This window comes from Macaca nemestrina, chromosome 2, assembly GCF_043159975.1.
Source record: "Macaca nemestrina isolate mMacNem1 chromosome 2, mMacNem.hap1, whole genome shotgun sequence".
Classification (NCBI taxonomy): domain Eukaryota; kingdom Metazoa; phylum Chordata; class Mammalia; order Primates; family Cercopithecidae; genus Macaca; species Macaca nemestrina.
This window is the reverse complement of record NC_092126.1, coordinates 122,057,414-122,081,279: the sequence shown is the minus strand read 5'-3', so window position 1 is coordinate 122,081,279 and position 23,866 is coordinate 122,057,414. Positions and strand designations below refer to the sequence as shown.

General features: G+C 45.4%; 1 protein-coding gene across 3 annotated transcripts in view; it reads left to right on the top strand.

Moving 5' to 3' along the window:
• Positions 1–23,211, top strand: part of LOC105482947 (acyl-CoA oxidase 2) — a 33,173-nt gene extending 9,962 nt beyond the window's left edge. For all 3 annotated transcript variants that reach the window (XM_011743444.3, XM_011743477.2, XM_071091984.1), the window contains 6 exons: positions 585–775; positions 2,645–2,824; positions 4,661–4,766; positions 10,475–10,692; positions 19,019–19,151; positions 23,061–23,211. In XM_011743444.3, coding sequence (XP_011741746.2) covers positions 585–775; positions 2,645–2,824; positions 4,661–4,766; positions 10,475–10,692; positions 19,019–19,151; positions 23,061–23,123 — 891 coding nt within the window. In that variant the 3' untranslated portion in view covers positions 23,124–23,211. The remainder of the gene's footprint in view (positions 1–584; positions 776–2,644; positions 2,825–4,660; positions 4,767–10,474; positions 10,693–19,018; positions 19,152–23,060) is intronic.
• Positions 23,212–23,866: the final 655 nt, after the last annotated feature.

Below are 23,866 nucleotides of genomic sequence, written 5' to 3'. Positions count from 1 at the left end.
GAGGGTACTGATCCCATTCACGAAGGCTACACCCTCATGACCTGGTCACCTCCAGAAGGCCCCACCTCCTACTACCATCATAATACCTCCTATTCCTAGCTCCTAATCATCAATACCTCCTAATCCTAGCCCTAACCCTTGGGGACTAGGATTTCTAAATAAGAATTTTAGGTGGACACATTCAGACCCTGTCACCCTCCAACAACCCAGTAAGTGGGCTTACAGTGGACACCCGTCCTCACAGGCGGGCTTTCTAAAACCCATGCCGGCAAAATCTGTAACTCCTGGAGGCTTGTGGGCCCCATCCAGGCAACACCCTCTTCCCAATCCTGGAGACACTGGCCAGGCCAGGTTTTCCTTTGCTCTTATGCCCCTACAGCTATACTGCCTAATTGTGTGCCTCTGGGTGAGTCACATAAGCTGACTACCCGCCTTTTCATTCACAAAGTTGTGAGCAGAAGAAACACTTCTTACCTCGGAGCTGAGCTGGGCATGCAGTAGATGCTCAGTAAGTGGTGCACAGGGTTGGTCCCCATGGTAGAGGCCCCTTTACACCCCCCAACCCCCCCTCCATGTTCTCACAGCTCCACGCACTGAGCACAGGCATGAAGGCCATGATGTCGGAATTCTGCACTCAGGGAGCTGAGATGTGCCGCAGGGCCTGTGGTGGACACGGCTACTCAAAGCTGAGTGGCCTGCCATCACTGGTCACCAAATTGTCGGCCTCCTGCACCTATGAGGGTGAGAACACAGTGCTCTACCTGCAGGTGGCCAGGTAAGGTCCAGGCTGACCCAGGCCTTTGCCCAAGCCCTTGGGGACCCACCAAGCTTGTTGGGTGGAGGGTTCCGTCTGATGCCCATAAAGGGAGCAGGCTTTGGGAAGTGCCACTTGGGAGCTGTCCAATTCCCCAGTATGACTCATCTATCCACTTCTAGACCACCATCTTCTCTCACCTCCACCACAGCCTCAGACCCCTCCCTGGTCTCTTGCTTCTGTCCTGTCCCGCTTCTCCACAGGCAGCCGGAGGGATCTTTTCAGAGCCTAGGGAAGATCACATCTTTCTCTGGTTTGAAATTCTTCAATGGCTTCCCAGTGCTCATAGGAAAATGACATATTCTATGCTGTGGCCTGCAAGGTCTGTGTGACCTGACCCCTGACTCCCTGTCCATGATGCTCTCACCACCTCCTGCCTCTGCTCACTTCTTTCTGTTTTCTTTTTTTTTTTTTTTTTTGTGATGGAGTCTCACTCTGTCACCCAGGCTGGAGTGCAGTGGTGCAATCTCGGCTCACTGCAACCTCCGCCTCCTGGGTTCAAGCAATTCTCCTGTCTCAAACTCCGCAGTAGCTGGGATTACACACCACCATGCCCAGCTAATTTTTGTATTTTTAGTAGAGATGGGGTTTCTCCATGTTGGCCAGGCTGCTCTCCAACTCCTGACCTTAGGTGATCCACCTGCCTTAGCCTCCCAAAGTGCTGGGATTACAGGCACAAGCCACCACACCCAGCCACCTCTGCTCACTTCTGCCAGCCACACACCTCTTTCTGTCCAGGAGGCCTTTGCATTTGATCCCCTCCCACCCAACATGGCCTTGTTTCCTTTGGAGCAGTTTTACAATCTATCGTCGTCTCATTTTTTTGTTCACCTTTTTAGCTCTACTTGCCAACTAGACTAGGAGCTCCCTGAGGGCAGGGACTACCCCTATCTTGCTCGCTTTAGCATCGCCTAGGCTTGGTGCAGAGCCTGCACACAGAGGCTCCAAGCAATGGCCAAGTCAGCCTCCTCCACACAAGTGATTTCTTTTCATCCCTCTTAGGTCTGTGGACCCTGGAGGCTGACAGAGCCTCATCCTCACCTACTCTCAGGTGACCAAACAGGGCAAATGCTTCCCTATGAAAGGAGAAAGAAGTTCACTGGCAAATATGAAAAACAACATTTATTGTGTTTTTAAAAATATATAACGTCCCTTGATTTTTTTCCAAATTAGAAAAGGAATACAATAGCACATATTATGTACTCTGCACTGTGCTAAGCACTCTACAAATATCATCTCATTCCGTTTCACAAACTCTCAATCAGATGAGAACTGTCCTCCCACCTAGAGCCAGAGAAACCATGACTTGGGAGGTGATGCTTCGTTCATCATACAGGTCTCAGCGAGGCTGTATGGGAATCCAGGGCTGTCTAAGCCCAGAACCTGTAACCACTGGATTATCCTAAAGCAGCAGTTGAGAGTCACCTATAATCCTCCTACTCCTGTTAGCATGCTTGCCTCTATCCTTCTTTTTTCAGCTAAGAAAATTTAATTTCCACCCAGTCACTGTACAAGTCATTATAAATCCCAAAATCGCAGTATTCTGATGGAAAATTCTGTTTGCTCAGATCACAGAAGGGTTTATGTTCAGGATCTGAGAGTGTCTGGCCCGGCTCTACAGTTTCCCGGGGTGTGCCTGACTGCAGGCCTCGAGGCAGGATGGCCCAAGGGGGAATCCTCAGGAGGGAGGCCAGGTGGAGGCCCGGTGACCCGGCTCTCCCACGGGAAGGCTGGAACCCAGCATGAACTCGCCTGCCTCTGGGAGTGAGGGGTGCTGGGCTGTCCTGCAGAGTCTCTGCCCTCCCACCTGCCTCCCCTTCCACGCCCCAGGTTTCTGGTGAAGAGCTACCTGCAGACTCAGATGTCCCCTGGCTCCACGCCACAGAGATCTCTCCCTCCATCTGTCGCGTATCTCGCCACACCTGACCTGGCCAGGTGTCCAGCCCAGAGGGCAGCTGACTTCCTCTGCCCAGAGCTCTACACCACAGCCTGGGCACACGTGGCAGCAAGGTAAGCCAGTGCTGAGAAAGCAGCCATCCCACCTGGGGACAGGCTCCATGCCACACTAGGGCCTTTGGATTGGTTGGGTGGACATTCGTGGATTCAGTTCTAAAAAGCCACCCCATGCCTAGCCTCCCCCGTCCTCTCAGTCCCTGCCACCATGGGAGAGAGAGGGGAAGTCCCCCGCATCAGCCATGGATCCCCATCACTTCCCCATCCTGGCCACCTCTGGTGGCCCAGAGGTGTGATGTCCTTCTACTACTGTGAGATATTTTTTGAATCTCTAGGGTCCTATGGTGATTTGCAATACAAGGAATGTACCACATGTAAATACTACAAATGTATTGATATGCAAATATCAATAAATAAAGCAATACTCACTTGTATGTTTGAAATATCCCATAATCTAAAAATAATTTTTGAAAATATGACAACACCACAGAATAGAATTCACTTATTTCCAGGGTCTAGTAGGCTCCAGGGAACATGGACAAAGCCAAGGACTCATCCATTCTGTCATTCAACAAATACTGTTCAGTACCTACTCTGTGTTAGGAATGACTAAATATGCCAGGGGCTGGGAATAGAGAGGTCCTGACCAAACACAGATACCACCGTGGAAAAGATGGAGGTTTAATTACCTAAAAAGGAAACTTCTGAACCCTGCCCCAAATTAAAACACCAAAAACAGGCTGGGCATGGTGGCTCACACCAGTAATTCCAGCACTTTGGGAGGTCGAGGTGGGAGGATTGCTTGAGCTCAGGAGTTTGAGACCAGCTTGGGCAACATGGTGAAACTCCACCTCTACCAAACATAGAAAAAATTTAATAAAAAAATAAAAATGAAACACCAAAAACAAACTGGAAAAACATGTTTTCAGTATATAATAAGAGGCCTTATATCCCAACCTGTGGTCCCAGGGATGGTTAATAGTTATTTCAAGATCATAAGCAACTTGGAACATTCATTTATTTATTCCAAAAATATTTATTAACTGCCTATAATATGGCAGGCACTGTTCCAGGCATTAGGGGCCTATCAGTAAATAGGCCTGATAAACACCCCAGACCTCACAGAGCTAACATTTCAATTGGGAGATTTGAGGAGGGGAAAATAAGGCTGCTCAAGGTAATTAAAGTGTCATGATATTTCTCCTTGCTTGAAATTCAATGTGACATCTGCTTATCTATTCCCTGACAAAGCAAAAAACATATTGCCTAATAAACAGTTTGCTTTACACACAGATTCCAAGGGTCACGGACGGACGGGCAGGAAACAGAAAATAAGAAGGGATTAAAGGTTAATAAAATGGCAAATGACTAATTTAGTGGTTTTCAGGACAAAGGTTGGTTTTCTGTTTTTGTTTTTAGGTCCCGTGGGTAGAACCTGCAGCAGGCTAGGTGACTGACGGGCCTCTGTAGCCTTTACAGAAAAACCATTCTCCTTGCTCAGGCCATAGGACGAGAGTCAACAAAAAGGCCTGAACATACTGGTGTCAGGCTGGAATCTGCATTAGAAATAGGGCACAGCTCCTGGCCTGTGGCCCTGAGGCTTTATAACATGGCGATTAACAACAAGTCAAAATCCTAGCTCTACTCCTTACTAGCTGTGTGACCCTGGACAAATTAGTTAACCTCTCTGGGCCTCAGTTTTCCCCATAGCAAACTGGGGGGTGCCTGCCCTTAAAAGAGTTAAAGAGATAATGAGTATCAATCATTTAGCTTTATAGCACATAAGTGGTCAATAAACAGGCATTATTTCTACTTCTGAGGGACCACAGGAAGCCCATCAGTTGTCTTTTCCACTCAGTCAGGAAGCTGAACCTTTTTTGCTTTGGCCTTCAGACTGATAAAGGACTCAGTGCACCATTTACAGACCCTGACGCAATCCGGAGCTGACCAGCACGAGGCCTGGAACCAGACCACTGTCATACACCTCCAGGCTGCTAAGGTGAGCGCCCGCCAGCTGAAGCTGAAAGGGATCGTTTTGTTTCCCAGGCAGGCTACCCTGCTGGGAAAATCCGGGCTCTGCCACTATTCCCCAACTCTGCCTCAGCGGCTGCTGCCCTCATTTCACTTCCAAGGCTTTAGTCCAGGGTATTTTAATTAAAGGACTTAACTCCAAAGCAATCTTGCTGGCAGCTCTTAGGGGAAAAGGTAATGAGGCAGTGTTATTGGATTTGCTTCAGGTTGTTCAAATATTTCCTCCCAGATAGAAAAGCAGGTCAAGTCTCCCCTTAGCCCCACAGGCGATCCTTGGATGTCTGATTGAATTTCTACTTGTTTTGTGTTTGTGCATAATTCATAGTCAGTCGGCAAATATTTGAGCACCCACTCTGCACTGGGCACTGAGGTGGGTGCTCAACAGTGAAGCCACTGCCCATGCACAGCTACAATCAAGGAAGCACCATGACATGGCAATACAGGCTGCTACGGAATCCCAGAGCAGGCACATTTCTGCCCACCTGGAGGAGTCAGAAAGGCTTCCCAAAAGAAGCGGCAACTTCAAGGATAAGCTGAAATTAGCCAGCTAAAGGGTGGGGTGGCAGCTTTGGAGAGAAAAGTTTCCAGGCAAAGGGAGCTGCGCGTGCAAAAGGAGTCAGCAAGAAGAATTCTGGTGTGCTTGGGAGGAAGTGCAAGTCTCTCAAGGAGTACCTAAGGAGGAGGACTGAGACAAGGGGAGAAGGGGAGACAGGCAAGGCCTCTGACCTTTTGCACCACTGTGAAAAGTTGGGGTTTTGTTTTCATTGCAATGCCTTTGCTGAGTTTGTTTGGAGGTGGAGTAAAGTGATCAGTTTCATTCTAGAAGAATCATGCAGGTTGCCCGGGGTGGAATGAAAGGGAGCAAGTTAGAAAGGAGCAAGTCTGGCCGGGCGCGGTGGCTCAAGCCTGTAATCCCAGCACTTTGGGAGGCCGAGACGGGCGGATCACGAGGTCAGGAGATCGAGACCATCTTGGCTAACACAGTGAAACCCCGTCTCTACTAAAAAAATACAAAAAAATAGCCGGGCGAGGTGTCGGGCGCCTGTAGTCCCAGCGACTTGGGAGGCGGAGGCAGGAGAATGGCGCAAACCCGGGAGGCGGAGCTTGCAATGAGCTGAGATCCGGCCACTGCACTCCAGCCTGGGCGACAGCGCGAGACTCCCTATCAAAAAAAAAAAAAAAAAAAAAAGAAAGGAGCAAGTCTGGGCCAAGACTGAGGGTGGTCCTGACCATGAGCATGGCAGAAGGCCTGGAGACAAGTGGGGAGATCAGAGATACTAAGGGGGAAGAAGGCAGCGACGACAAGCCTCAGAGTGCTGGGGTGGGAAAGAGGTAAGAACAACTCCTGAGTTCTAGCTTAGGCAGCTGGGACTCTGGCACTGCCAATAACTGGAAAATTAAAGTGATCACACCAATGCTCAGGCCTCAGACCCAGAAAATGGCAGCCTTGGAACAGGAGAGCCCTGAAGGGCTGCAGAGGCCCTCGTGGGACAGGGTTGGTGGGGCAGGCTGGACGTTGAGTACCACCACGTGACCCACCACCTCCACCACACCGCCGGTTCTGGGATTACCTCTGCAGCCCTCAGTTCTGTTCAGCCTACAGCAGGGGCACCCCCTGCTGTGCTAACTGTCCTGTCAACACAGAGGGTGAGCCAAGGCTTCCTGCTTTCACTGGATCACCAAAACAGGAACCACAGCTGCCCATTATCCACTCATCCATTTTCCAAACCTATGGCCTGCCTTCAAATGGACCAGATGCTGCTTGCCAGGGTTACTTCATTTAATCCACACAGCCCTGGGAGGGAGACTGACATTATCTCCACTTCAAGAGTAAGGAAAGAGAACTCAGGAGTTAGGTCCCAGAGGTAGAAAATAGCTGAGTCCAGATGCTTTCCCTTCCCACACCACCAAGGGTGTGATGAGTGACTGAGGTGAGCAACAAACTCTGGGGGGATGGAGGGTGATAGCCAGCCAGCCTGTGAGGGAAGAACACGTCCCTGACAGCTTCCTTGGGAGGTGGTGCCCCAGCTGAGTCTCCAGGGTCATAATGGATAGGGCTTTCTGTACTCTCTGTGCTTTGCGGGGTTATTTAGTCTACAGAAAGCTTCAGCACCCAACTGGGCCCCATCTGGAAACCATAAATGTGCAGGTAGAGATAACTGCAACTTGGGGGAAGCGGGGATGATACTGACAGAAGAGTAGACAAGGGGGAGCCATGGGCTAAATTCTGGTCCCAGCTCTGTGTGACCTCAAGCAGCCCCTTCCTTCTCTGGGCTTTAACTTCCCTGTCTGTAGACAAAGGGGCATGGGAGAGCCCTTTAGGCTCTGTCAGGCTGTGGTCCGATAATGCAGACTCTGACCAGAAGAGATGTCAGTCTCCAGGACCACTGGAACAAATGCTGGCCTCATTATAATCCAGCCTCAGTCTCCTGTGGCTTTGGCCACACAGGGTTAGGAATACAGCCCTGGTGTGGATCTCACTGCTACCACTTCCTAGCCATGACCTTGGGGAAGAAACTTAATATTTCAGAGCCTCAGTCTCTTCATCTGCAAGATAGAGCTAATAACAGTACCTACTTTGTAGGACTCTGATAAAGATTAAATGAGTAAAACTTAAAGAGAGGCAGCTAGCACATAAGTGCATATATCCCACCCCCACCCCCAAATTAGACAGGAGGCAAGATTTAAACCAACACACACAATGTAAATAATGTTCACTGTGCTCAGAGCGTGGGACCAAAGTTCGGCTCAGCCCTTCCCCAAAGCGTAGAGGTCACCTCTGTCTCTGATCCTCATCCTGCTTTTTAAGGCAGAGGCCCAGGCCGTTGGGCAGCTCTCCATCACTCCACTCCTCAACTGAGAGCCTTAAGCATTTGAGGATGCAGCTCTCAGATTAGGACAGGAAAAGGAGTGTGGGTCTGCAGTTCTGCCAAGCTGGACCCAGTCTGAGCAACAAAGGCTACTGGAGCCCCAGAGGCAACACAGCACATCTGCTGACCTTCCACAGCCAAATGCTGCAAGTCCAGCATGGCTGTGAGCACACCATGTCTGAATGGCAAAGTGGAGTTGTCAGCACCTGTGTGAGGGCCCCCTAGGAAACACAGGTTCTTTCCAAGTGAGAAAATGGATCGGGTCACTGCGCAGCTAAAGACTCCCGGTCCCACAGAACAAATTCCAACCATGTTCTTCACAGCCCTTCACTGACCTGAGCCCCAGGTATGAGTCCACCCTAACCTCCATGGTTCCCCATCATCACCTCATTATACCACCACACTTCAGCCTCATTAAATTGCCTGCAGCTTCCTGAATGTACAACTTTTTGCACATAAGGTTCTCCCTGCCTGGAATGACCTTTCCCCCAACTCATGTCCCACTGGGTGAATTCTTTTGAACCCCCAAGACATTCTTTTTTTTTTTTTTTTTTGAGACGGAGTCTCGCTCTGTCCCCCAGGCTGGAGTGCAATGGCCGGATCTCAGCTCACTGCAAGCTCCACCTCCCAGGTTCATGCCATTCTCCTGCCTCAGCCTCCCAAGTAGCTGGGACTACAGGCGCCCGCCACCTCACCCGGCTAGTTTTTTGTATTTTTTAGTAGAGACGGGGTTTCACCGTGTTAGCCAGGATGGTCTCGATCTCCTGACCTCGTGATCCACCCGTCTCAGCCTCCCAAAGTGCTGGGATTACAGGCTTGAGCCACCACGCCCGGCCGACATTCTTTTTTTTTAAGATAGAATCTCACTCCATCACCCAGGCTAGAGTTCAGTGGCACAGTCTCAGCTCACTGCAAACTCCACCTCCCAGGTTCAAGCGATTCTCGTGCCTCAGTCTCCTGAGTAGCGAGAATTACAGGTGTGCACCACCACACCTGGCTAATTTTTGTATTTTTTGTAGAGACAGGGTTTCACCATTTTGACCAGGCTAGTCTCAAACTCCTGACCTCAAGTGATCCGCCCACCTCAGTTTCCCAAGGTGCTAGCATTACAGGTGTGAGCCACCGCACCCAGCCAAACCCCCAAGACACTCTAAATCTTGCTACTGAAAATCACTACAGCAGCATGGGCATCACAGGGGACCTTGTTAGAAATGCAGTCTCAGGCCTTGCCCTGGAATCTGCATTTTTACAAGATCCTCAGGTGATCTGTGTGCACATAAAAAACTGAGAAGCGGGGCCAGGCCCAGAGGCTCTGCCTGTAATCCCAGCACTTTGGGAAGCCAAGGAAGGAGGATCACTTGAGCTCGGGACTGGGCAACATAGCAAGACCCTCATCTCTACTAAAAATACCAAAAAAAACAAAAAACAAAAAACCAGGCATGGTAATGTGCACCTGTGGTCCCAACTACTCGGGAGGCTGAGGCAGGAGGATCACTTGGGCCCAGTGGGACACAGGTTGTAGTGAGGCAAGATCGCAACACTGCACTTCAGCCTGGGTGACAGAGTGAGATTGTATCTCAAAAAAAAAAAAAAAATTGAGAAGCACTGCTTTATACGTTCTGTCTTCCTCACTCTCCCTAATAGAACTCATATATCCTACCTGACAAAATAATTATGTGTGCTTGTCTTGATGAGATGGGGTCTGTTCAAAATATGTTACAACCAGTAGGACAAGGCACTAACCAATCAAAATGGACTTCAGCCCTAGGGTAAGCAAGGTCCTGAAGGCCTCCTGCTGGGTCAAGCATTAATCCTTTAGTTGCTGGGCTGTGGAGAGAAGGAGGGGGTCTTCGGGACGGAGTCCATCTGGCAGGTGGGGCTCTCACAGGGTTGATGGCAGTGGACACTTGCCAGCTGGTATTAAAGTATTTTTTTGACAACTGCCATAGCCAGACCATTACATATGAGCTAAATAACAGCACTGCTTACCTTAAGGAGTTTATACTCTAGCTGGGATAAATTTCATATATATCTTGAACCATTATTTTCTCACCCCATGGTGTACACATGTGTGCGTGCACACACACACACACACACACACCACTGACTTGAACACTGCAGACAACAAATAGCTTTTTTTTTTTTTTTTTTTTGAGATGGAGTTTCGCTCTTATTGCCCAGACTAGAGTACAATGGCATGATTTTGGTTCACTGCAACCTCCGCCTCCTGGGTTCAAGTGATTGTCCTGCCTCAGCCTCCCAAGTAGCTGGGATTACAGGCATGCACCACCATGCTTGGCTAATTTTTGCATTTTTAGTAGAGACAGGGTTTTGCCATGTTGGTCAGACTGGTCTCAAATTCCTGACCTCAGGTGATCCACCCACCTTGGCCTCCCAAAGTGCTGGGATTACAGGCGTGAGCCACCGCACCCAGCCTTAAAATAGCTATTTTCTTAAGAACAGTGGTGCTGTCCTCTACCTTCCCCAGGCCAGCCTCCAATGTGCCTGTATTCTTTCTCTCCACTTTCCAACCTACTTGAAACTGCTCCAAGCAAAAGAAAACAAGGGCCATGTTTCAAAAGCCCACCAGTCCCCAACACACACACACACACACACACACACACACACACACACACACACGACATCAAAAAGCCTTGATCAGACCCAGAGTGAGCTAGAAGAAAAGTCAGCCTGCTGGGAAGGACATCCTGCCTCAAGTTTATTCCAGCCATCTTGCCAAGCTTCCAGGATGACTTCTGGAGTAGAAAACCAGAAACCAGGAGAACATATCTTTGTGGCTTTGTAGGCGCACTGCTACTATGTCACTGTGAAGGGTTTTACAGAAGCTCTGGAGAAACTAGAAAATGAATCAGCGATTCAGCAGGTGCTCAAGCGCCTCTGTGACCTCCATGCCATACACGGAATCTTGACTAACTCGGGTGACTTTCTCCATGATGCCTTCCTGTCTGGTGCCCAAGTGGACATGGCAAGAACAGCCTACCTGGACCTGCTCCGCCTGATCCGGTGAGTGGCACAGCCTTCAAACCATGTTAGCCTTCAGAGAATAACCCTACCCCCTTGTTCGCAGGTCACTTCCAACTCCAAAACCTTGCTAATGGACAGAGCAGCAACAGCCCTGGAGAGGTTTACACCCTATTATCATTACATCAGCACAAAGCATTATGAATTAATGAAAGAAAAAAATGGGAAAAACACTTAAGAATAAATGAGATGCCTCATTTGAACTCTTCACATTGTCAAGGAAATAGGAATAGTATCTAAGGAAAATGAATAAAATGAAGCATGCTACACATGAATGATATGTTGCTAATGTGCTAATAATAGTTTCAACCACAGCTAACTTTTTTTTCTTTTTTTTTTTTTTTGAGACGGGATCTTGCTGTGTCGCCCAGGCTAAAGTGCAGTAGTACAATCTCATCTCACTGCAACCTCTGCCTCTGGGTTCAAGTGATTCTCCTGCTTCAGCCTCCCAAGTAGCTGGGATTACAGGTGCCTGCCATCATGCCCAGCTTTTTTGTATTTTTAGTAGAGATGGGGTTTCATCATGTTGACCAGGCTGGTCTCCAACTCCTGACCTCAAGTGATCCACGTGCCTCAGCCTCCCAAAGTGCTGGGATTACAGGTGTGATCCAATGTGCCCAGGCATAGCTAACCTTTAAAGAGCACTTATGTGACAGGCCCTGCACCAAAGGCTTTTACATACATCTCATTTAATCCTTACAGCCCTTTGAAATGGGTACTATTAATCTTCTTATTTTATTGGAAAGGAAATTCAGGCTGATGGGAGTTGCCCAGTGTCAACCAGCCAGAGGAGGGGCCAGGTACAATCTCAGGTCTGGCCCCTGGGCATGAGCTCTTCACCTGTATGTTAAGGTGAAGGTTGAGGTATTATCTACTTCAAACACATCCTTGTCTTTGTTAAATGTGCTCCAGCAAATTCTTACCAAGTTTAGTAAACTTACCTTAATCCTCCCTCAGCTTCAAGAGGAAAAGTTTTTTAACTCTGTAATTCATATATTCATTTATAAAATAATAACACACAGTTTTTAAATGCAGCATTAATGCAGGGTCAACGAAATACTAATGCAGTGCTTTCACACTGTTATTCTATAATCTAAACAATTGCTTTAAAAACATATCAAGGCCGGGCGCGGTGGCTCAAGCCTGTAATCCCAGCACTTTGGGAGGCCGAGACGGGCGGATCATGAGGTCAGGAGATCGAGACCATCCTGGCTAACACGGTGAAACCCCGTCTCTACTAAAAATACAAGAAAATTAGCCGGGCGAGGTGGCAGGCGCCTGTAGTCCCAGCTACTCGGGAGGCTGAGGCAGGAGAATGGCGTGAACCCGGGGGAGCGGAGCTTGCAGTGAGCCGAGATCGCGCCACTGCACTCCAGCCTGGGGCACAGAGCAAGACTCCGCGTCAAAAAAAAAAAAAACATATCAAAACCAAAGCCCAAACTGATCAGAGTCCTAGAAAAAATAGAAATAAAAACAATAAAGAAAAAAAAGGCTGGGCAACATGGCAAAACCCCACCTCTACAAAAAATACAAAAAATGAATTGGGCACACACCTGTAGTCCCAGCTACTCGGGAGGCTGAGGTAGGAGGATTGATTGATCCCAGGAGGTTAAGGTTGCAGTGAGCTTGATTGATCCCAGGAGGTTAAGGTTGCAGTGAGCTATGATTGCATCACTGCACTCCAGCCTAGGCAAGAAAGTGAGACCTTGTCTCAAAAAAAGCAAAGAAAAGAAAACATTCCAAATTATTTACCATTGTCCATAAGGTTAAAAAAAATGAACTAATTTGAGAATATAATCTTTTCAAGACCTCACTGGGCAGAAAATATGATGCCTATTGCATAGGGTTAGAGGTGACTCCTAGAATCTCCAACAATTCTCATATCAACAAGACTGACAAAAAGAAAAAAAGAGGCTGGGAGCAGCGGCTCACACATGTAATCCCGGCACTTTGGGAGGCCAAGGTGGGAGGATTACTTGAGGCAGAGTTTAAGACTAGCTTGGGCAACATAGTAAGACCCTGTCTCTAAAATTAAATATATGTATTTATTTAATATAAATATAAATATATATATATTAGGCATGGTGGCTAACACCTGTAATGCCAGCACTTTGGGAGGCCAAGGTGGGTGGATCACCTGAGGTCAGGAGTTCGAGGCCAGCCTGGCCAACATGGTAAAACCCTGTCTCTACTAAAAATGCAAAAAATTAGCTCAGTGTGGTGGCGGGCACCTGTAATCCTAACGACTCGGGAGGCTGAAGCAGGAGAATCGCTTGAACCCGGGAGGCGGAGGTTGCAGTGAGCCAAGATCGCACCACTGCACTACAGCCTTGGCGACAAGAGTGAGACTCTGTCTCAAGAAAAAAAAAAAAAGTTCAGTTAAATCATCAAAAACTGTCAAAAATACATTTGACACAATTATGTCCCAGGTATTAAACTTTCCCTAATACAGGGAATCCAGTGGTGAAAACTATTAAGAGCATAATTAAGTACTGCACAGTTCAAGCCCAAGGGTGTCTATCTGTCTGAAACCCTCAGAATTTAAAAGCACTTGAAAATAATTGTTCTAGCCCCGGTTGTCTGTGATGATAAAATACAAAAGATCACCTTAACACCCTGTAAGCATGTTTTTTAAATTTGCAAACAGCATTTCTAAGTGCTTGCCTTGGCTCCAGCAACTTACAATTCAAGACAAGACAGACAGCCCTGATGCAAGCTGCCAGCTTACTCATGCATCAAACCCAGAAATTGATTTACTTCCATGATGGTTCCTAAGTAGCCTTACTACTGCAGGGTAATTCGGCACATAACAGATTCTATGCATATCACTGTTTGGTGTCACAGTTCCCTGCCTTGATTAGTCACTATCTCCCTAAGATTTCTGAGACGAAAACTGAAGGGCGGCAAAGTATGCTAAGGATGCCAAGAACAAGCTCTCTGTAATGTTAACTGACCCAGTCTTTAGTTGTTTAAGCGGTCATAAAACCTCAGTTTGGGGGTACTTCTAGGTAAAGATGACAGATTAAACATATGCATTTACTTTTGTTCTTTCCTGAAACCCTACTAAAACATCAGTGAATGGACTGAAATTTTTTTAAAGGCATAAACCCACAAAGAGAAAGAGATGTTGTCTCTATGTTGTCCAGACTGGTCTTGAACTCCTGGGCTCAAGGGATCCTCCTACCTCAGCCTCCCAAAGTGCTGGGATTACATGTATGAGCTAACACACCTAGCCTCTGTGAGTGATTTTAAGACTTTCCTTGACTCTGCCCTGGCAGAAGGGTAAATAGAGGGTCTGTGGACTAGGGAGCATCAGGTATAGTTGATAATAAGGCTACCCTTCAGAAAACAGGGTTCTTTATAGGCCAAATGTGGACACCTCCCTCCCCCAGACCTTTTTTCCCACTGGTTCCTAAAAAACTGGCAGCCAGACTAGTACCCTGCAAGAAGATAATAAGATGATCCTTCTCTGGAGAATCTGGCCAGCCCAAGGAGAAGGAGCTAAAGACACTGACATCAGAGTCCCCCAATGGTCCACCCACTTCACTCCATAGTGAACCCCACATTAGCAAGCATAGCCACAGGTTTGTAGTCAGCTAGTTAATGCCTTGCTCTTAGCTATGATCAGACACTCAGGGATCAATAAACACCTGAAGAATGCCCCTAACATAAAAGATGGAGACTAAAACAAGCAAGAACAAGGCAATTCAGAGGACATAAGAGGATCCACAGGGAGAAGAAAACTTAAAAAAAAAAAAAAAAAAAACAGTGATAGAGAAAGTATTGCAACCACAAAATAAAAAAAAAACCTGAATGCCATTATTTAAAACTAATATTCAGAGAACCTTAAAAAAGACCTCCTTGAAATTAAAAAATGATAGTGGAAATGAAAACTCAATGTAAGGACTGGGAGATAAGGTTGCAGAAATCTCACAGCAAGAAAGCAAAAAGACAAAAAAAAGGAGGACTTTTAAAAAGTAAGAGGACCAGTCTTAGCTGTTCATCATCTGAAGAATAGGTCTAGAAAGAAGACAGAGAAAACAGAAGGAAGCGAATCATTAATAAAATAATTCAAGAAAACATTCCTCAAGTGAAGGATACGAGTTTCAATGAAAAAGGGTCACAGATGCCTACACACTAGAGGAGAGGAGACAGGCACACACATGCACAAAATAAGTCACACTGTATACCATGTGAAATGATAATAGCTACGATGAAGGAAACGATAGTAGGAAGTGGGGGAAAGAATGCCGGGGGTCAGTAGGGAGGATGGGGAGCTACAATTTTAAGTAGGCCAGAGAAAACCTCCCTGGGAGGGTGACATTTAAGGAAAGACCTGGGAGAAGGTAGGGAGAAGCTGTTGTAGCTGCTAGGGAAAGAACATTACAGGCAGAACATAAATACAGTCATGCATCACTTAATGACGGGAGGATCCGTTCTGAGAAATGTGTCTTCAGGTGAGTCTGTCATCATGTGAACATCACAGAGTGTACTTACACAAGCCTAAATGGTATAGCCTATTGCTCGTAGGCTCACACTGCAAAGCACGGTGCTGTACTGAATACTGTAGGCAATTCTAATGTAAGTCATGAAGCAATAGGAATTTTTCAGCTTTATCATAATGTCATGGGACCACCATGATATACATGGTCCATCATTGACCAAAACATCATTATGCAGTGCATGATGGTACAAATGTTGGAGACCAGAGTGTGCTTGGCATATCCATCCACACAGAAGAGGCCACAGGGGCAGGAAGGGCATGACTGCAGTGGAAAATGAGGGCAGAGGTCAGAGAGTTAAGGGAGTACAGCAGGGGGTGGGAAGAGAGAGTAAGGTAGATCATTGCAAAGACTTAAGAGAATGCGAAGGTTTTGAGCACTGGATAGAATGGGAGGGTTTTGAGCATTGGATAGACACAACCTGAAAGAATCTGATGTATATTTTTAAAGGCTCACTCCAGCTGCTATATTAAGAACTAAGAGCGAAAAGCAGGGAGATCAGCTGGATGGCTCATGCAATCATCCAAGTGAGGGATGATAGTGGATTGGAGCAGTGATAGTGCTGGAAGTGGTGGGAAGTGGTTGAAGTTTGAATGCATCTTGAAGGCAGAACAGGATTTGCTGACAGATTAGATGTACGGTAAGAAAGAAAAGAAGAATCAAGGTTTTTGGTCAGAAGGACAGAGCTGCTATTTACCATAAATGGGGAAGACTACAGGAGGGCCAGGGGGCAGGGTGGACAGGAAAGAGCTAGCAGCCCAGGAGTTTGGGTTCAGACATATTACCTTTGAAGAGCCTGTCAGAAATCCAAGTACAGATGTTGGTAAGCAGGGGACACTGGAGGAATAAATTTGGAAGTCATTGGCATATGGTTGATATTTAAAGCCATGAGAAGAATATCACAAGGAGTGCATGAAGAGAAAAGGCCCAAGTACTGAGTCTTGAGACCCTCGAAAGATAGTAAGGAAGTAACCGCGGCAAAAGCTATTTCTGTGGAATGGTGGGAGTAAAAATATGAATAGATCCAGTTCAGGAGAGAATGTGAAAATTGGAAATCATAAGCATAAACACACGTAACGCTTTCAGAGAGTTTTGTCCTAAAGGGGGGCCAAGATGATGGAGAAGGAAATAGAGTCAAAAGCTTGTGTTTAAGATGGGAGAAATGACTGTCTGTTTGTATACTGATGGACATGATCCAGTACAGAGGGGATTTTTTTTTCCTTGTACCTTTCTTTGAACTTGATCTTGGCTTCCCATTAGGCCTTGTGTTTAAGAGCAAGTTCTTTGAAGAGATCCTTGTTGATGATAGTTTGTCCGAGAGCATATCCACAGAGTACCTTGTGGGCATGAGGTGATTGTAGTTATAAGCTTTTGCAAAAGACTTAATCCTTGACCTCTTGGAGATCTTCTTGCCTATGGCAGCTGTCACTTTGTGAGGATAGCAATTAATTCCAGCTACCAAAGCATGATTGTAAGAATGGACTGAGGTGCCATCATCAATGTTCTTCATGATGATGGCTTTGTGTCCAGAGTAGCATCCAGCCAGGACCAGCACCACATTCCCAGGTTTCATGAACTTGCCCAGTTTGACAGCAAACAGCCAGGCCTACAGCAAAAAGAAAGAAGGGCATTTCCACTAACCTTTCACCCCTGAGAGGGGAATTTTGATGTTGTAGGGGAAAGGCAGGAGAATTTTGTTTCTCCAGTAGGCAAGAGGAAAAGACCTCTAGTAGACAAGGAGGGACTGAGGCCTGAGCTGACAGCCTGAAGAGAGAAGGCATTGTATGTATAAATGCAAGGGTGGGAATTATACAGGATTCTCTTACTGCTTCCACTTCATCAGTGAGATATGATGTAAAGCCATCCAGGCAAGAAAGATGGGAAAGGTGGATAGTGTCAATCTGAGGATCAAAGAGATGGTATGAAATAACTACCTAAGAAAAGGAAAGAGTAAATGAACAATGAGTAAATGCAGCAATGTAATACGATTGCTGAGCTGCAATTAGGGCCCACTTGAGCCATTATTACACCAGTTATGATTGTTTTTTCCAATCATGTATAGCTACAAAGGTGGTAGCACAAAGTGGGTGGAAAATTAAAGACAAAGAGATATGCATTTTGCTAAACAGGTATGACAAAGCAAGAAAAACTGTTGAGTGTGTGTGTGTGTATATATATATATTTTTTAGAGAGAGTCTTGCTCTGTTGCCCAAGCTGGAGTGCAGTGGCACGATCTCAGCTCACTGCAACCTCTGCCTCCCGGGTTCAAGCAGTTCTCCCACCTCAGCCTTCCCGGAAGCTGAGACTACAGGCACACACCACCACGCCTGGCTAATTTTTGTATTTTTAGTACAGACAGGGTTCTGCCACGTTGGCCAGCTGGTCTCGAAGTCCTGACCTCAGCCGATCCATCTGCCTCAGTCTCCCAAAATGCTGGGACTACAGGCGTGAGCCATCACACCTGGCCTGTTGAATATATTTTTGAGAGAGTAATAGGGCATGGAATTTCAGGTGGATAAGGAATGAAGTGAGTCCACAAGGTGGCAAGGGGGACATTTAATTGGTGGTAGGGCTCATATGATGTTGGGGATCATCAAGAAAGGATTACACTGGATACAGTATCCCAGTTACCTCCAATGCTTTAATGATGCACAGTCATCGTGATGTCAATACTAAATACTGGTCTGGCCAAAATTATAACTATGTTGGGAGGCCTGATGGCCAGGAGGAGGAAGAATGGGAACAGGGGGAGGTAGGAGTGAAGAGAGGGGTGATAAATATAAATCTTTACCTTTTGAATGAACAATCAACAGATAATATCTCAAACTGAACCATGAACAAGCAGCAATATAAACAAGATATTTTGACATTTGGATAAATACAAAAATATCAGCTAAAAGACTGAAATTGTCGGCCGGGCATGGTGGCTCACACTTGTAATCTCAGCACTTTGGGAGGTCGAGGTGGGCAGATCACCTGAGGTCAGGAGTTCGAGACCAGCCTGGCCAACATGGTAAAACCCCATCTCTATTAAAAATACAAAAATTAGCTGGGCATGGTGGTGGGCGCCTGTAATCCCAACTACTCAGGAGGCTAAGGCAGGAGAATGGCTCGAGCCTGGGTGGTGGAGGTTGCAGTAAGCCGAGATTGCGCCATTGCAGTCCAGCCTGGGCGACTGAGCGAGACTATCTCAAAAAAAAAAAAAAAGATTGAAATTGCTTCTGAGGAGAAAGAAGTGGAAATCAGGCAGGAATATGCTGGTTATTTATTTATTTATTTATTTTGGGACAGGAGTCTCGCTCTGTCGCCCAGGCTGGAGTGCAGTGGCATGATCTCCACTCACTGCAACCTCCGCCTCCTGGGTTCAAGTGATTCTCCTGCCTCAGCCTCCTGAGTAGCTGGGACTACAGGCACGTGCCACTACACCTGGCTAATTTTTTGTATTTTTAGTAGAGACAGGGTTTCACCATGTTAGCCAGGATGGTCTCGATCTCCTGACCTCATGATCCACCTGCTTCAGCCTCCCATAGTGCTGGGATTACAGGCGTGAGCCACCGCGCACGGCCGGATATGCTGTTTTTTTTAAACAAGCCTTAAGGAACTCTTTGACTCATTCATTATACTATGCATATATAATTGATTAAAAACTAAAAACTAAAAAAAAAAAAAAAAAAAAAAAAAGCTGAATTGTTTGAAAAGCAAATAATCATGCAACCTCTAATTAGGTATTGTTATTCACCATCCAAGACTAGTTTGATTCATAAGAGCAATCTAAAATACTTACAAACTCTTGTTTCCTATCCCAGGAAGGATGCCATCCTGTTAACTGATGCTTTTGACTTCACCGATGAGTGTTTAAATTCAGCACTTGGCTGTTATGATGGAAATGTTTATGAACGCCTGTTCCAGTGGGCTCAGAAGTCACCAACCAATACTCAGGTAGTTGAGTGGAACACATTATAAATTATGTAAGAAAGCAGAGAACAGGCAGTGAATACACCTGCATGTTCTCCTATTTTAACTGATTCCCATTAGGTTGGCAATCACTTGGCGTAGCATGTCTGTTTAAAATATTTTTAGAGGCCGGGCGCGGTGGCTCACGCCTGTAATCCCAGCACTTTAGGAGGCCGAGGCGGGCGGATCACGAGGTCAGGAGATCAAGACCATCCTGGCTAACACGGTGAAACCCTGTCTCTACTAAAAATACAAAAAACAAAAAAATGAGCCGGGCGTGGTGACGAGCGCCTGTAGTCCAGCTACTCGGGAGGCTGAGGCAGGAGAATGGCGTGAACCCGGGAGGCAGAGCTTGCAGTAAGCTGAGATCGCGCCATTGCACTCCAGCCTGGGTGACACAGCAAGACTCCGTCTCAAAAAATAAAATAAAATAAAATAAAATAAAATAAAATATTCTTAGAGAACACACAAAAGAAACCAGGAGTGGCAGTATGGCGTGGCAGGAACTCTGAGCCTGGATTGTAATCAGCAAAATGCACTGCTTGGAACTTAGTAAAGGGAATTAAGAGGAAGGCCCAAGCTCTAAATCATGGCTTGACAGACCCAAGGGCATACACACAGAGTGGTAAACTGGCTTTTAAGTAACAAAAAGAAGGAGATAAATCACTGCAGTGATTTAACCACCTTATTTTCAGCCTTTTAACTTTCAGTTTTGTGTAGATAAAAGTGGGTATTCGGAAGTGGTAGGAAGCTTGAGGGATGTCTCTCTCAGACCTGATTGCCTGCTAGAGATGATACCCTCTCCTCTTCACTCTAAGGAATACAATCCAAGGAGCAAAGAGAGCTGCTGCACTGCCATCAGTAGCCCAGGAAAGCCATATAAGTGACAATTACAAGGGTCATGAAAAAAAATCCCCAGCCATCCTAGGAGAGCACACCAGAACTCTACATCATTAACAGTGAGAAGACGGGGAGGACTCATAAGGTCCCAACACTCTAGGGCCAGGGTATGCTCACAGCTCTCTGCTTATGAGCCTGTTTGAGAAAAGTTGTAAATGTCAGTGAATATGTTAACAGGAGTGAGGAAATAAACCCTGTAGTTAGAATATGAGGAACCAATATTTAATAGCAGATTTTACATAAATGATCAAAACAAAAAGTCGATAGGTACACAACAGATTATTTTAAATTTTATAGTGCCAATACATTATTCAGGTGGTGAAGCTTTCTTTTTTTACCTCTTTGATCCAATTTCAGAAAAGGTGTCTTAACACCACATCAAATTGGCAACTCTCAGGCTTTCATTCACACCTAGCATGGTGTTAGACTTGTTCTTAACAATTTGCAGCCTGTCATACCACATGGCTTAATTTAACATGACTATCTAAAGTTACAACACAACTAACCCATCTTGGTCACTCCCTGTCCCCAGAAAGATAATCCTTTTAACTCAAGGAAACATAAACAATATACGTTCACTACTTTAGTACAGTTAACCTACTTCCAGTGTGTTTTTTCTAATGATTAGATCTCTCTACTTTCTAACATTTAAATCTTGGCATAAAAATACAGCAGTCCTCCCACTCCACACTAGCTCCCATGGTCTAAAGATAAATGTATGCCCTTTGGGGCTCCAGAGAAAAACCTGCCCTGCTATAACACCTGTCAGAAATGCTGACATATATAGCTCAAACCTGTTTTACTGGCAACCCAGGAAACATTATGGTTTCTCTGGAGAGAATGGAGGGGGCTTTCTTGTGTTTTAGTTTGGTTTTAATATTTATTTTAAAAGACTTTAATCTGGATACTACACGAGAACATGTTTATCTAAACAAGAGGAATGACTGACCCAGAGGCTCAACACATTTGGGAAAACATTGATGCACTTCATCCCATTCACTTCTATCTCCTTCCACTTGACTGTGAACAACAAAGGAGTCTTCACCTTCCCAGCTCCAGGATCTATCACGGAGTAGACACTCCACGTTTATGGAATAAATGAACATGGTTTTACGACCTACATAGTGAGATGAAGGAATCTGCTGCATACACAGTGCCACAGACTCTTGTCATCCTAGCTTATATTACCTTCCTAAAAAGGTGACAGGTATAGCACTGTGGATCTTTCACGTATGATAATTTGGGAATGTGAAGTTACAAATGACCTTTGTGAACTGTTTCCAGTCAGTTAAAATGACATGAGGCTGCCTGCTAACGTACATGATCTTACATTTCTGGCTCCTTTTAGAGATCACCAAAATAGCACTTTTAAAGTGTATTTTTTAATCTGCTGTGGATAATTTTTTAATCCTACTCTTAAAATATGCTATAATTTTGAAGCTGCAATAAGAGACATTTTCCTCATTTGCACTAATAGAAAAAGGCACACTGCAGATATTTTATGTATTTTTATTTTTTATTATTATTTTTTGAGACGGAGTCTCGCTCTGTCACCCTGGCTGAAGTGCAGTGGCACAATCGCGGCTCACTGCAACCCTCCGCCTCCCAGGTTCAAGCAATTCTCGTGCCTCCCAAGTAGCTGGGATTACAGGCACACACCACCACACCCAGCTAATTTTGTATTTTGTATTAGTAGAGACAGGGTTTCACCATGTTGGCTAGGCTGGTCTCAGCCTCCCAAAGTGCTGGGATTATAGGTGTGAGCCACCACGCCTGGCAGATATTTTAAATAAAAGAGCAGCTATGTTGAAACATGCCCTGTAGACATGAAATTACAAACAAGAATATATTTCACTGACATTTTTCTACCAAAAGAAAAGTGCTATGCTAAGGTAAACATCTTAGAATCATAGGAGAAGCTCTCTTCTGTCTGGGGCAGTGTTGAGCTTTATCCCTGGATAGGATGATGTGCTTTCTTGGTTTAAGGGAGGAATCGTTGGGGATAATTTAAAAACAAAAATCCTGTTTTTCCCCAATTATTCTATTGCAAAAATCTGTCCAAGTAGGAGTTAGATGCATTAAATACATCTACTGATTCATTCATTCAATAATTCAACAAATATTTACTAAGTACATGCTTTGTGCCAAAAACGATTCCAGATACTGAAGATATACTGGAGAACAAGAGTCATAAACCCAGACTGAGTGCAGTGGCTCAAGCTTGTAATCCCAGCACTTTGGGAGGCTGAGGCAGGTGGATCACTTGAGGTTAGGAGTTTAAGACCAACCTGGCCAACATGGCGAAACCCCGTCTCTATTAAAAATACAAAAATTAGCCAGGTGTGGTGGTGCACACCTGTAATCCGAGGTACTCAGGAGGCTGAGGCATGAGAATCGCTTGAACCCAGGAGGCAGGTGTTGCAGTGAGCCAAGATCACACCACTGCACTCCAGCCTGGGCAACAGAGCAATACCCTCTCCAACAACAACAACAAAAGAGTCAAGCCCAATGTTCGAGGAGCTTACAGTTTTAGTGTAGACAGGCACATACACACAAAGTAAATATTATAAAAGATGAGACTAGAAACAAAGAATCAAGACGCTGAATTACAGCATAAAGATAACCTAGTCGGACCTAGAATACTGCTTATATGATCCCTATCTGGTTCCTTGCTTTGTGATTAATATTCAGTTTCAGAGAGCCTCAAAGAGTCAAGCCTTTTATTTGTATTAAATTCCAAAAGCAAGTGATAAGCTGTGTTTTTAATTGGCCACCTGCATCCACAATTTAAAATCTGCATGAGAAAAGGAAAGATGCCCTTTGGAAAAAATGTTTCTCCATATGTTCACACAAAATGAGTTTTAGAAATAATTTTTAAAATTAAGAATCTTACGTAATGTTACTTTTTGAAGCTGAAGACTTAATTTGAAAGTAAAAGTCATTAATCCTGGCAGAAATGTACTGTCTTAATAATGCGTTTCTTTCTACAAACAGGAGAACCCTGCCTATGAGGAATATATAAGACCACTATTACAAAGTTGGAGATCCAAGCTATGAAATAACCAACAGTATTCAAGAAGCAACCAGCACCATCATGTGATACTGGTACTATGGCATATATGCAACATTAAAATTTTAAATTAGATATTTATGTTTCAGAGTCATTATCTTTTAAATACAGTCTGAAGTGATATATGTGAAATAATATCTGTGATTTACTTCAAAATAATCCATAGGAGAAAAAAGCCAAAGTGAATAGTTGTTGAAGCTGGTCAATGGGCAGGTACATGGGTGTTCATTACACTATTCTCTCTACTTCTGAATGTGTTTCAAATTTCCGGTGGAAGGGTAGATCATGCCTGTAATCCCAACACATCAGGAGGTCAAGACAAGAGGATCACTTGAGCCTAGAAGTTCAAGACCAGCCTGAGCAACATAGAGAGATGCCATCTCTATGAAAATAACTATAAAAAATTGGCCAGGGGTACATGTCTGTGGTCCCAGCTATTGAGAGGCTTATTGCCTGAGCCCAGAAGGTTGAGGCTGCAGTGAGCCGTGATCACACCACTGCATTTCAGCCTGAGCAACAGAGTAAGAACTATCTCAAAAAAGAAAAGAAGTTTCCCACAGTAAAACCGCACCACTGTCCATTTATAGCATCTATTTGGTTAAATACCAGGATTTTGCTTTAGATCTAGCAAAAGCCAATAGGCTCATTAGTTAGTGTGTTTTTAGCACACACTTATCCTTGGGTTTAAAAGGACACACATACATGCACACACACAATCCTCCTAAGTGCT